General features: G+C 45.1%; 1 protein-coding gene across 2 annotated transcripts in view; it reads right to left on the bottom strand.

Annotated features, from left to right (window-relative positions):
* insrb (insulin receptor b) overlaps nt 1-15004 on the bottom strand; it is an 80129-nt gene that overhangs the window by 46768 nt on the left and 18357 nt on the right. For both annotated transcript variants that reach the window (XM_029429332.1, XM_029429333.1), the window contains exon 2: nt 10389-10937. In XM_029429332.1, the coding sequence (XP_029285192.1) occupies nt 10389-10937 (549 nt within the window). The remainder of the gene's footprint in view (nt 1-10388; nt 10938-15004) is intronic.

The following is a 15004-nucleotide window of genomic DNA, read 5'->3' as shown; positions in this document are numbered from 1 at the left end:
TTTGCTTGAAAGCCAAGGACGTGACATTCGGTGAAAACGAGCCGAGTCTGGAGAGAGCTGCGTGGAAAGAAAACGGTTTGGATGCAACTTCAAGCTCGGGAGGGGGGGGGAGGGGGGGGGGTGTGTCACATGAGGACAAACAAGTTTAATTCAGGAGGAGCAAGTTGAGAAAGTTGATTTCAAGCAGCGACTCCAGGGAGCGTCCTTTAGCTCAGGCATGTTTTCTACTGTTTGTGACTCAATGTGTGCACACATGGTGGAAACAATAACAGCACACTAATAATATCATTCCCATGTGTTAGGTGTCAGATAAGCATGAACTCCACAACCCGCACACAAATACACTCTCAACCGGTGGGAAACTCTGCTTTCCCAAGAATTTCAAATGTCCAAACATCCCTCCCCAGCCCCTCAGCTGAGACGGTGCAACACATCTCCCATATACAGTACACACTCGTAGCTGTGACTGCAGGCTACCTTAAGCCTCCAACATGCGCTTCTGAAATCATGTATGCATGAGCGTACCCGGAGCTTCCCCGCTCCACTGGAGCAGCGGCGCTGCTCCCTGTACAGCGAGTTAATGATGTGCAGGTAGGGGCACACTGTTGGTCCGAGGGAAATCTTGCAGCAGGTGCAGGGAGGGTGGAGCCTTTCTATCTTCCTCTTGTAAATGAATAATAATCAAAAAATGTGTCCGTGTGTGCGCCGTCCTGTTTGATACACGTTCTTGATGAAAGAGTGTTAAATCTCCTAAACAGACTTTAAGATCAGAAGATTCAGATGAATAACTACACGGAGGTCATTTGAGGAGAAATTGACGGTTTAATCAACAATGAAAATAATCGTTGCAGCTTTTGAGGTTTTAATCAATTTGACTGTGTTATTGTGCTGCTGGCATCGTCAGGTGATCCTGAATGTGTGTGTGTGTGTGTGTGTGTGTGTTGATCTGATTTGGCCAATCACCTGAAAACCATCGCTGCCCCCGGCCCAGAGGGAGGGTTGTGTTCTTTTCCTCCCTCACACACAAACACTTTACTGCAGCCTCTCTTCTCCGCTGCCTGTATTCTAATTTCTGACAAACTGATTTACAACATGGGGGGGGGGAGTTGCATTTGCTGGAGGCTTGCAAAGCGATTAATGAAACAAACATTTGCAGCACTGTTGGAGCTCCTCAGCGTTTCTGTTGCGGATCTAGAGAGCTGTGATCCAGTCAACTAACTTTTCTTTCCTTTCATTTTCTCTCACATGTAAATAATACTTCCCCCCCCCCCCTTATCCCACTTCCCACTCTCTTCGCCCGCCAGCCTTCCCCCAGGGCCCAGTTGTACAGCTCGGCAGTAGGAAGTGTTTTGGACAAAGGCAGGAAGTAATGAGGAAGTCCTCTCAGACAGCTCGGGCTGTAACAACCACTTGCCTGCCAACATGCTTTCCTCTACAGCTCACACACGTCCAACCACCCTCTCCTTCTCAACACCCTCTTGTTCTATGTCAGTGGTTCTGAACCCCCCCCCCCCCCTTCACCTGGAAGTGCAAATAAAAACTTTCTCAAAGCAGTTCTTCTTATTGACCCTCTGGGATGTAATGCGTCTTGTTAACTTGTCGGGTCGTCTACACTGTGAGCCACACAGAACAGTTGCTGCATCTTATTTCCTTCACACAATAACAAAGATCGATTAGAAGAGCACCTTGAAGGCTGCAGTACTACTGCTTTATTCTGTGAAACCCCCCCCCCCCCAACAGGAGCCCCCACCTGTCAAGCCTCTGCACACATCAAACACAACGGTCCTATGTTAACATGTGTATTCTTAGATAATGCAAAAGAAGAAAGTATTAAAAGATAAGGAATGACTTAGACACCGTGCAGCAACAGTAGCCACACATCTTGCTCCAGCTCGTCTGTATCCTCAGAAGCCCCCATCCTCTCCTCCCTATTGGCTGCTTACATCTCTGCCAGCCGACAGCCAATCCGCTGTCAGAACAGTGGGCAGCAGTGTCAGCAGTGCTCCACTTAGCCGCGTGTGTGCTCCACTTGGCCCTGTGTGCAAGAGTGTGTTTGTTGTGCATGTGTCTATATGAATGTGTACCGTTAGAATTGTGTAAACGCATGTGTGTGTGTGTGTGTGTGTGTGTGTGTGTGTGTTTAGAGCAGGATGTGGGAGTGCCCGTCCATTGATGAGCTGGAGGAGAGAGGAGAGAGAGTTCTCCAGATCCCCCGGGGCGCTCGGCTAGCACTGCCTGCTACTGCACCCGCTGCACGAATGGAGCGGGTAGAGGGAAACACACACACACACACACACACACACACACACACACACACACACACACACACACACACACACACACACACACACACACACACACACACACACACACACACACACACACACACACACACACACACACACACACACACACACACACACACACACACACACACACAACTGATGCCAGCTTATCAAAGTTAATTTGGATTTGTTAACAAGGATGCAAGCTGCCAGAAAGGAAAACACAAGAGCACAATTACTAACTCTCCCTCTCCATCTGTCTGTTTCAGTCCTTCCCTCTCTGCTTCCTCTGTCGGTTGTTTTTGTCTCTTCCTCTCACTCCGTGTCCCTCATAACATATTCATGGTCATTCAAACACCAGTAAGTGTGTGTGTCTCTGTTGAAGTAAGGAAAGCCACTGCGGAAGAGCTTTAACTATCACAAATGGACAGCATCAAAGAGGAGCTTGTCTGTGTGTGTGTGTGTGGTTAGTTATTATCAAGGTTAATAACTGTAAATAATATTGTGATAATAACAGCTGGACAATCATGGCGTCTGTAATAATAAAGTCCTGATGTGAACTCGTGTGCCAGACTTTCACTACATGTCCTTAAAATGCCCGAACGACACTTTCCTATATGTTCCGAACGTTCCTCTTCCTGTGTACAAGTGATTCGGTTAACTGTAAAACAAGCTCCACACGTCCAGGCAGCCAAGTTAAGAGAGGATAACGTTTCCAGCTCGGGTCCTCTCTCACTGGAGAAGCATCTGTGCCAAAGTTCAAACGGCCTTACGCCTTTCACGCCAACTTCTTAAGACAAATGTGCAAATGTGACTTTAAGGAATGACTGTACGCATTTACACCTTCGGACTCGGTGTGTGTGTGTGTGTGTGTGTGTGTGTGTGTGTGTGTGTGTGAGAGATCTACACAGGTGATTGGCATGTGGTGGGCATACAGGGAAAACAAGCAGCCTTCTCCTCCAGATGGAGGCTCAGGAGTCGAGCACTGTGACTCAATATATGTGCAAATTGTTTTATGTTTTTGTATTTATGATCGTGATAACGTTAAAAGAAGCCTAAGTATATATCTCTATATCAAGAGAGCAGTCCCACACATGCACATGGATCCTGTGATTGCACACAAACATGCAGGAATCGCCACTTGACGCTCCTGCAGCATCAGGCAGTCTGTCCCTTTGTGTTCACGCTCTCTGTGTCACCGAGCACTAAATGGATAATTAGGAACAGCAGCTTCAGGAGAAACCCTTTCATTTGACTTTCATTAGAAACAACGGCGGAAGCAGCGAGAGATAGAAGAGAAGAAGAGGTGGAGAGAGAGAGAGAGAAGAAGAGGTGGCGAGAGAGAGAAGAGAGAGAGAGAGAGAGAGAGAGAGAGAGAGAGAAGAGAGAAGAAGAGGTGGAGAGAGAGAGAGCAGAGAGAGAGACAGAGAGAGAGAGAGACAGAGAGAGAGAGAGAGAGAGAGAGACAGAGAGAGAGAAGAGAGAGAGAGAGAAGGAGAGAGAGAGAGGAGAGAGAGAGAGAGAGGAGAGAGAGAGAGAGAAGAGAGAGAGAGAAGAAGAGACAGAGAGAATAGAAAGAGAGTAAGAGGTAGAGACGATACAGAGAGATACGATAGAGACAGAGAGATAGTAGAACAGAGAGAGAGAATATACAGAGATAGAGGATCAGAGAGATAAGAGATATATAGAGAGGATACAGAGACCATATATGATAAAGTATCAGGAGGTGATCACAGATAAGACATATACATAGAGATATAGAAGTATATATAACAGATACAGCGATAGAAGAATAATAATAGGTAAGACAGAGAGAGGAGAGCGAGGAGAGAGAGAGGAGAGAGAGAGAGAGAGAGAAGCGAGCGTGGAAGGAAGCGGAGACACTTTTACACCCCAATTAAGAGGCCGGGCTGGCGGAGTGTTTGTTTGGTTGAGGGTGGAGGCCAACAGCACGCTTCATTGAGCGCCTCCATCCTTAATACTGTCCTTTCTCTCCGAGCCTCCTCTAGCTCGGCCCCTTGCCACTCTGGCAAGTGTGTGAGTGTGAGTGTGAGTGTGAGTGTGTGTGTGTGTGTGTGTGTGTGTGTGTGTACCTGGGAGACACACTTGAGACTTGACTGGTTTGTTTTGCCTCTTCATCTCCTGCACAGCGACCGTCCACTTTCATTTGGTAGCATGAGAAATAAAACAGATAAAAATGTAACTGATGATAATATCCATCACCAAGGCAACCGAGTGCGATGCTACGATTGACCCTTTAAACGCTGACCTGCCTGTTGGGATGGGAAATAAAAGCCATGACACGTGGCTGCGTCACGTGCGGCGCACAACCACCAGACACCAGGCAGTGCAGCAGGAAGCTGCTCAGATTAATGTACAACGAACATAGTTTGAATAACATGTTTGTACATTTAGAAACCTTTAAGACTCTGAGGATGTTCAATGGCAACATAGAACGATAATAAAGGAGTAGTTCAACATTTAGTGAGTCTGAGTTAGATCAGTTATGTGCACGAGATATGAGAGTCCTGGAGTCTTTGCAGTCTTTAGACTTCGTTCCCATCCTGGTATTTTCTTGTATATCTGTTGCTAGGACACAACTATAAAATAAACAAACAACAACTACCTTTCATAAGATAGAACTTCTGAACATGCTTTATAGCCTGCCGCAGCTTCATGGACTCTACGTTCCAGTTCCTGAGAATTACACACAGTCCTGTAAACACCATAAAACCTTTGTTTTCAATCCTCCCCACGCTCTCCTCCTCCGGCTCCACCGCTCCTGCTCTCGCTCTCTGTTTTTACAAAAGCTTGGAACTTAGTTGACCGTCTTTTTAATCGTCCGTGTAGCAAAATGAGATTCACATCCCTCGTCCAGAGCCGGGCCGTCTGACCCGTGTTCAACTCTGGTCGGCGGCGGCGGCGTCACAAAGCCACGGCGAGTGACGCATGTTGACCCATTTAGATCGACCACCGGTGCAGGTTTAACCTGTGTGACGCTCGGAAAGAGGTGTAATGGAGAGACGGCATTTTCCTCTCTGTGGCTTCTGTCACTGGGAGATGAAGCTGTGACTCTGTGTGTGTGTGTGTGTGTGTGTGTGTGTGTGTGTGTGTGTGTGTGTGTGTGTGTGTGTGTGTGTCTGAAAACAATCACAGCACACAACAAAGCATGTAGGTGCAGGCGAAGTGAACTTTGACCTGGAAAGCTTTCTCTCTCCTGCAGCTTGTGTGTGTGTGTGTGTGTGTGTGTGTGTGTGTGTGTGTGTGTGTGTGTGTGTGTGTGTGTGTGTGTGTGTGTGTGTTGTGTAAGCAGGGTGCTGGCTGGTGTCTGTGTGCCGGGCCTCGGCTACAGACGGAGCCTTATCTAAACAGGAGGTCCACTGTTTGCTCCCATTGCCTCCTTCTCTCATCTGTGAATATTCCCCTTACTTCCTCTCTGCACTCCTCTCTTCACCTCTCATCTGTTAATCCAGTCCTCCGCTTCGTGTGCTCTCTGTAATACTCGCGACCCGTCTTTGAATGAGTCTACTATCCATCTGTCTCCGTCTACAAGTTCAGCCTTCTTGCTCCGTCTGATTTATTCTCCATTATTGTTTGTGAGAATTTAACCAACTCAGTTTCCCTCACTGCTGCCTTGTGTTTCCCTGCAGCACGTACGTCCTACACCTCTACGGAAACAGGGGGGGGGGGAACTCAAATTTGTGTTACCAATATTGGGGGGGGGGAAGGAGGTTATAAGTAGAGGTTGTGACTTCTCCTCTCTGTGGAAACAACCTGCACTTCAGTCCAAGTTCCCCTGAATGTTTGATCCCGTGACTTCTGGTCTCAGCTGACGCAGAACTAAATGTTTTTTACAGCATCATGTGACTGCACACTATTTATGTTTGGCACAATTTTAAATGCGACCTGTAGAATAAAGTGATTTTGCAGAAGATCAGCTGAACTTTGTCTCGTGTGTGTTTGTTTAAGAACGGTGAGAAATTTTGCAAATCCAACAATAATTCTTGTATTTACAGTTTCAGAGGGGAACTACCACATCGCATCAATATCAGTGTGCCAACACACACCTTCTGCTGTCATGTTACTCCTGGATGCATCATGTGCGCGGAGGGTGCAGAGGCTGCAGGCCACATGCCTGCACATCCTGTCTGTCTCATTTGCAGCAGGTGCCAGTGATCCATGAAGCCGTACTGATCTCAGACCTGACAAACTTCCACTTCTCTTCTAGAAGTCTTCTTTTTCTTGCTAATCTGGTATTTTAACACCAGGAGCAAACATGTTTTTGTATACTCGCGACCCTTCACTGAGAAATTCATGTGCAGGGTTAGCTGCTGACTCTTTTCACACAGAAGAACGGACTTGTGAGGGATGCTTTGCTTTTAGAATATACGATGCCTTGAAAGGAAACCGCACAACACATCCTGCATGAAGCCATGACCATCCTTGGATCGGTGCACAGCTGGTCTGACCTCCACCTCCAAACAGCTACCTGCACAAAGTTGTAAATACACAGGACACACACACACACGCACGCACAAAACACATGTGTGCGTCAGATACACACACACACACATACAAAATGGAGAAAATGGCACCGGGCAATGAATGTCAGATCTCATACACTCTCCAGGCTGTTTGGACTGTCAACAAGTTACTTAAGGGCCCTGCACAGTTAAACATGACAGGTCTTGGTTCACTCTCTCTCACACACACACACACACACACACACACACACACACACACACACACACACACACACACACACACACACACACACACACACGCTTGTAAGGAGCATGTGTACGATCAGAGGAATGCAGGCTCTCCCTCAACTCTTACCTAAGGCAACTGGAACCCTGTAAAAACACAACAAAAACAAGCCAACAGTTTCCACTCACACATAAACTTTAATGCTCCATCTAATGTTCCTCCGCCCTGCACACACACACACACACACACACACACACACACACACACACACACACACACACACACACACACACGTGTGTGTATGTGTGTGCATCAGAGTTTGTAAACTGAGAGTTTTCTTTAACAGAAGCTCTAATTAAAGATCCTACAGTTTCCTTGCGTTGCCACCCAGCACGTGTTCCACTGCACATCTCACATCCTGAAACATGCCGGCAACGCTCGCTGCTCAGTGACAACGGTTATTATTAATATTATTAATATTATTATTAATTGCTATTATAATTATACTTAAAAAAACAGAGTAATAAGTATAAAGTGTATAAGAAGTAATACTAACACCAGTGCAATAAAAGTAAGATACATTTAGTAAAAATAAGAAAATAAGTAAATTACAATAACATTAAAATAAAATTCAAATGTATAAAGAAGTAATAGAAAAACTAAAAAGTAATAAGAGAACTCCTTTTGGCTGCTGTGGAAGATGCTCTCACCTCCAGTGGGGACATGCACTGAGCACACATCTATCAAAACACACGCAAACACTCGCAAGCGTTTACAGTAAGTGCACACATATCATCCCTGTGTGTACCTCCCTCCACACACTCCCCCGCCGCAGGGGCAGACAGCCATTGCATCATGTTCTAGAAATGGCTCCTGCTTTGACACACAGCTCTTAACTAAAGCCGCTGTCACGTGACGCGGAGCGCAGCGTCATACCTGCTGCCCTGGCCTATCCGGAGCAGAGGAGACATGAAGGCACACGCACAACAGGTTGTTTGCACCCACTTCTGTTTATCAGCCCACATTCTTTTTTTAAAGGTCAGGAGGTTCGTCTTTGAAATCAAGTCCAGCGCCGCAGGTATCACACTTCTCAACATCGGAGGGAAAACAAAGTTGTCTCAGGAGAATTTCCCACATTGAGGATCCACATGTGTGTGTGTGTGTGTGTGTGTGTGTGTGTGTGAAAACAGGACAGTCCTAATGATTCAGGCTTTTCATTTGCTCTGAATATCCTTCGTATGTGTAATGCATGATGTGATGGATAGTTCTCAGGTTTAGTCCTGCGGACGTTTTCATTTCTGAGATTTTTTGGGGCGTTTTTGCGATAAAATGTTCAAATCAAACAGGTTAATGTTTCCCCCGCTTCTGAATTATACATGATGTTTGTGTATCTCCTCATGACTAAAGAGGTTTTTATACCTTCACTGCAAAACTAGTCCCAGACAGATGTGTGCTCACCTCTGGAGTGTTTCAGTCATAAGAAGTTTTAATGAACAGCTTTTATTCTGACGTTTGCGAGCGGGAATAAAAGAGATAAGACCAGAACTCTTTCTTTGATCAATACAGACGCAGATCTACACAAATATCTTTACATTTGAATTTTGAGCTCTTTTTTGTATCATCGGAAACATTTTTAAGAAAGTTTTCCAACACCTGGAGACCTGTGTGTGTGTGTGTGTGTGTGTGTGTGTGTGTGTGTGTGTGTGTGTGTCATGGACTGAGACACAAAGAGAGACATTTCCTGTATTACTTTCCCGACAGTGAGGCCTGGCAGAACATCGAGGAGCCGACGTTATACGCAACAGTCGATGTTAAAGTATAAACATGGACGAGGTCGATTCTGTCACAAGAGAAAACAACACAAGCTATAATCGCCTTCAAAAAATAATAAGCATTCTCTCTGTGTGTCTTACAATAGAAACCATTCTGTGTTTGTGGTCGCAGAGGAAAGACAGACTGTCTGTCTGACTGTCTGTCTGTCCATCCATCTGTCTCTCTATCTGTCTGACCGACTGTCACTGTCTGTCTGTCTGTCCATCCATCCATCTGTCTGTCTGACCGACTGTCTGTCTGTCTGTCCATCCATCCATCTGTCTGTCTGTCCGACCGACTGTCTGTCTGTCTGACCGACTGTCACTGTCTGTCTGTCCGTCTGACTGTGTCTGTCTGACTGTCTGTCTCACTGTCTGTCCGTCTGTCTGACTGTCGCTGTCTGTCTGTCCATCTATCTGTCTGTCTGACTGACTGTCGCTGTCTGTCTGTCTGTCCATCTATCTGTCTGTCTGTCTGTCTGTCTGTCTGACTGTCTGTCTGTCTGACCGACTGTCACTGTCTGTCTGTCTGTCTGTCTGACCGACTGTCACTGTCTGTCTGTCTGTCTGTCCATCCATCTGTCTGTCTGACCGACTGTCACTGTCTTTCTGTCCATCTGACTGTGTCTGTCTGACTGTCTGTCCGTCTGTCTGACTGACTGTCGCTGTCTGTCTGTCCATCTATCTGTCTGTCTGACTGATTGTCGCTGTCTGTCTGTCCGTCTGTCTGTCTCACTGTCTGTCTGTCTGACTCACTGTCTGTCTGTCTGACTGTCTGTCTGTCTGTCTGCAGCTCCATCAAACACACGCAGCTCGTTTCTACTAAAAGGAGAATCTTTACCATTTCTAACTGTTAATGTTCAGTCGTGTCCATCAACCGTCTCACTCTCTTTCTTTGCCAACCCCCCCCCCCCACCCCCACCCCTCCATGATACCGACCTCAGAGCTTGCACTTCCCTGACTCAACAAGGCAGTCGAGTCATTTCACACATCAAGCCGATCCCGAGCCTATAATTACGGATCACTTTCCCACAATGCTCCAGTCAATGAATGGTAATGAGAGGGAGCCCACGACCCCTGGCTGCTGGCATGAGGAGCAACCCCCCGCATCATGGAAATCATTATTCAAACCGTTTGGAAAGAAAACATCCGTCGTCTCAATTGATTTCTGGGAGGAGAAAAAAATCTCCAGTGCATATTATCATTATGCGTCTCAATGGACCGTTTTACAACGAGCAGCGTGATGGATTCTGGAAAGGTGCGATACTATCATGTCTGCACACAACAGCCAGTCAATACGGAGACTTTCCCAACGCTCCACACATCAATGTAGCACGGCTGGTTTAAACCCCCCCCATGAGCACAGACAACTGATCACTGAGGGACTGAAGAAACTGAAGAAACCTAAAAACGTGATGATTCTCTGAGTTCTGCAGTTATAATCTTCATTCTCTGATTCTGAGCAGATGTTTGAGGTCTCTGTGATGGACATCAGCGATCATCCTGGCAAAGTGCAAGTCTTGCTAAAAGAATATGGGAGCGTCCCACAGCCAGAGGCACATTAAGACACAAACACACTTACTTCTCTGGCAGTGGTTCTGCGACCAGCATCGTCCCCTGAAGTGTCCGTTGATGGTGTTCTGCTGGCAGGTGGTCTGACCTTGGGCCGTGCCGGGACACACGTCTCCACACTCTCTGTCATTCTTATTGGCCACGATGAAGTTGTCCTCCACCGAGTCCAGGATTTTGGACCAGTCCAGGGTGGCCAGGTAACACAGGTCTGGGTTCTTCTCGATCCTCACGGCGCCCCGGGTGATATTCATGAGGCTGTGGAGGCCCACCTCCTTCAGCTGCAGCATCTCGTAAATCACAAGAGCGTAGTTGAAGAAGAGGTTGCTTCCGCGGATCACCGTCAGGTTGGGGAAGAGGTCGCTGAGGGCCTCGAGGCCGTAGACCCTGAACATCAGCACATAGTCGGTCACCACTCGCAGCTTCGGGTAGCTGAGGCCCCGGAAGTCGTCGGTCTTGGTCTTAAACATGAGCAGGATCTTCAGGTGGCCCTCGATGATGGTGCAGTTCTCCAGCGACTGGAGGTTGGTCACATTGTTACGGATGTCCTTGCTCTGGCAGACTGAAAGGAAGAAGGAGGGACAGAAATGTGAGAAACGATCATAACGCAGTTATTAAACACAAGGAGGGTGTAAATGTGTACTCGGCTCTAGCTAACAGTTCAAAGCTTCGTTTAAAGTGTAAAAAGAAATCCTCATTGTGCAGTCTGTTCTGCTTAACCTGGTGTTTCTGCACAGTCACGTCAAGATGTGGATACTTTATTATGAGGGTTAGTATTAGAAGAAGTTTTAATATTCTGCTTCAATCAATATTTGTTGTTAAATTCATTAAAGAAAGTTGATTTCATCTGATGAACTTACACTTATAAACACTTATAAACACTTATAAACACTTATAAAAAGGTTTATGTTGTATTTCTTCCATTAATCAAATAACTGAGAAGGTGAAATTAGTTTGTCGCAGTTTCTCCTTGAATAGATTAACTTTTTGAAATAGTATAATACTCATCGCCTCATTAATTAATCGACTTTCAGCATATTCAGTGTACAATCATTGATGAGAGAACTCCGCAGTGTAAATGGAGAATAATCATTTCTTAACTGAGACTTTCAGTAACGGACAAAAGACACGAAGCTTCTTCTGCACATTTAAAACCAAGAAACCAGCCGAGATCTGCATTAAGCAGAGACATTCTTCACACACACACACACACACACACACACACACACACACACACACACACACACACACACACACACACACACACACACACACACACACACACACACACACACACACACACACACACACACACACACACACACACACACACACACACACATTCTCTTCTCATTGGCTCCCGCATTATTTCTCCAGAGAGGAAATTACTGTACGTGAATGAAGCAGGCATGAAGGGGTTAACAGAGATGAAGCCTGGAAGCAAAATGCTTATCCAGGCTCATTCATACTCTTAAGCTGCTGCACACTGGCACACACGCACACGCACACACACACACACACACACACACACACACACACACACACACACAAGACAATTCATTAGGGGATCGTAACTTAAGATGTGAAAGAGAGAAGAGGCTGCTGTTGCTCGCTACGATTAATAAGATGCACATTTCCAAAGTATTCCTCATAAGATGAAGGAAAGTGGAAGAGAGGGATGCCTCAAAGTTTAAATAATAAAAGACAGGTGTTTATTTCTATCGTTAACATTATATCAGGAAAATAAACAAATAATAAAAATACAAAAAACAGGTTTACACAGTTACCAAGTAGGACTGGGCGATATCGAGAAGATCACAATAGTTTTGATAAGACGATATCTAGTCTCATATCATGAACCCGAGCCTCATACAGGTGAGATTTCTCTGCACCAGATTATCCCAAAAATATGGATTGTCGTCCGTGAACAGCTCGACATAGCAGCTGTTTAAAGGGGAAGAGATGATGCTTGAACACGATGGTAAAATGAGACACACACACAGCGAACACACACATTTACACTGGTGGTGGTGAGACGTATAACACTAATTTCATTTAACCATGCATGCACCATTTCAAGCGTACCATCAGCCATAACGGCCCAAAACAGATGGTTATAGTAAATAACATGCGAGTAGATTTAAATGCATTGTGTTAGTGAAACGTGACAAACTTGTTTCCCCGACGAGAAACAAACATCCGGATGCTTCTCTCCGTCATTTTACATGTTACGAGTGAAGAACGGGTTATAAGAAATGAATCATATTCAACACATTTTGGTTATCAAATGTGAATAAATGTAAATTGTATATATATATATAATAAATAAATATATTTAATATATATATATTTTATATATATATATATATATATATATAATAAATAAATATATATATTTAATATATATATATATATATATATATATATATATATATATATATATATATATATATATATTGAACGTGTTATTCTTCAGAATTGAGAATTTATTTGTGAAGGTTTAACCTGAATAAATGTAACTTTTTGTCTTATTTTTGCCTTTGTGTGTTTACATTGTTGCCATCAGTTGATAAAACGTTTTGAATTATAAATCTTTAAAATCATAAACACACTCGTCTCTGCATGTAACCATCCTGCCACAGAGAACTTCCTGTAGTAGTAGTTCCTGACATCAGACCTTATGAACTGAATGCATTTTGAATCAAAGCAAAATCAAATCAAAATCCAATGGAATAAAGATTCACGCCTCTACTTTCAATCTAAATCCAATTTGGGAAAAAGAGACGTATTAAAAGGGTCCTGGTGGTGGTGCATGTGTGGTACAATGAGCCTCTTATCACAGAAGCCGTCTAATGGTCTCCATCCAATGTGCTGCCTTCAAATCGATGATACAGACACACACCAGCTAATCACACTCTGTGTGTGTGTGTAAGTGCCGTACGTGCATCTTAATGGTGTGAACCCCGTCTGCTCGCCATCTTCTGCTATGTTCCCCATTTAGTACGCTCAATCCCCCACTGCCACTTTGCACACACACAAAAATCAATTGCACTATACATCTTAAAATAGAAAAGTCAAAATTCATTGCAGTGGGCTACTTGGTGCCATTGACTTGTTATTGACCGCCGTCATTTCCCAGGTGTAAGCTACCCATTAACTCCCCATTCTGTTAATAGTTAACGAGACAAACATGTCAACAATCCAGGTCCAAACTCTGAGCAGCAGCACGTCAATGGAACCGTTTAAGTGACTTCTTATAATGGATAGGAGCCAATGAAGCCTGCCACGCCGACACGTGTTGTTTACATGCGTTAGTTATCACCTCGGGGGGGGGGGACGTCTGGATCATGCGAGGCAGGGCTGCACATTGATGGACGAAATGATGACCTCGTCTATATTAGTTTGGCCCGTCTGCTCTCTGTTGTTTATTCCTCTTCTGCTCACATCGATATGGCATCATGTTCATGTAATCGTGGGATTAATATTAAAGTGTGCCGCACTAATGCAACATGATTTCAAACATTATGTGTAAATGAGTTCCTGGTTCTTTTAATGAAATCAGAAAATAAAAAGATCTTCACTGTTATATACGCACGATAGCGAGACTAAATGTCTCTGCAGGATCTGAAGAGTTGATGACAGGTGTCTTATTTGACGCGGTGACACAACTTAAGATAAAAGGTATTTTGCATGGAGTTATTAAACAGGAGTTATCAACTGTAATCCTCTGTACACAAGTGCAGCCGTCAAGTTAATGATTCAGTTTGACACTGGTCAGCCATTATCAGCCATGTGTGTGTCATGTTTTCCGCGGTGACTCACTATCAGCTGGAAGACGAAACTGAGAGCTAAACAAGAGGAAGGTCCGGCTGCACGACACACGACACACAACACACAACAGCTGTCCATAGATGAAAGAAGACCCCCGCCAAGGCTACAGGTGAAAGATAATGTGTGTATCAGCCCTGTGATGCAAATCCGAACCAAAATGTAACGAGTTCTTCTTCAGACAGAGAAACAAGCAAACAAACTGAAAACACTTGGCGGAGGGAATACATTCTAAACTCAAATAAAGCTTGTCCCACTTTTCAGCAACAAAAACTGATCAAAACCCCTCACATATTCATCCATTCATCGTCAACTACGTCAGACACGTCGTGCACCGCGTCCTGAAGCTTCCTGGTGGACGTGGCCTAAGCCGGCTCAACTCTGCACACGTCCGCCTGCAGCCAAAAACAACTCGTAAAATAAGACAATAAATCCATTGCAGCTGTTAAGCATCTCATCAGATAAGGCAGAGTTTGAAACAACGGCAGCTAATCATTCACACAAGCTCGCCACTTTGCCCCGGCCGCACCCTCTTTATTAGACACATGCTGTACCAGAAACCAAAACACAAAAACACACTTCTTCCTCCACTATGTGGCAGTTGGTGTTATTCCCAGTGATAACAGCAACCTTACACCTCGCTGCCCCTCCTGCTTTATCTCCTGGACACATCAAACAGGCCTCCAGGCCTCCAGGCCACCCACTCGCTGTCAGCCTGCAGCACCAACCGGATACCCATTGTGCAACACGTCAACATAACAAACTACGTTACGCAACACCAACAGGGCCGGGGCGCAACTC

The sequence above is a fragment of the Cottoperca gobio genome, chromosome 4 (assembly GCF_900634415.1).
Source record: "Cottoperca gobio chromosome 4, fCotGob3.1, whole genome shotgun sequence".
NCBI lineage: Eukaryota > Metazoa > Chordata > Actinopteri > Perciformes > Bovichtidae > Cottoperca > Cottoperca gobio.
Note: the sequence above shows the minus strand (reverse complement) of the source record. Positions and strands in the feature narration are given on the sequence as shown.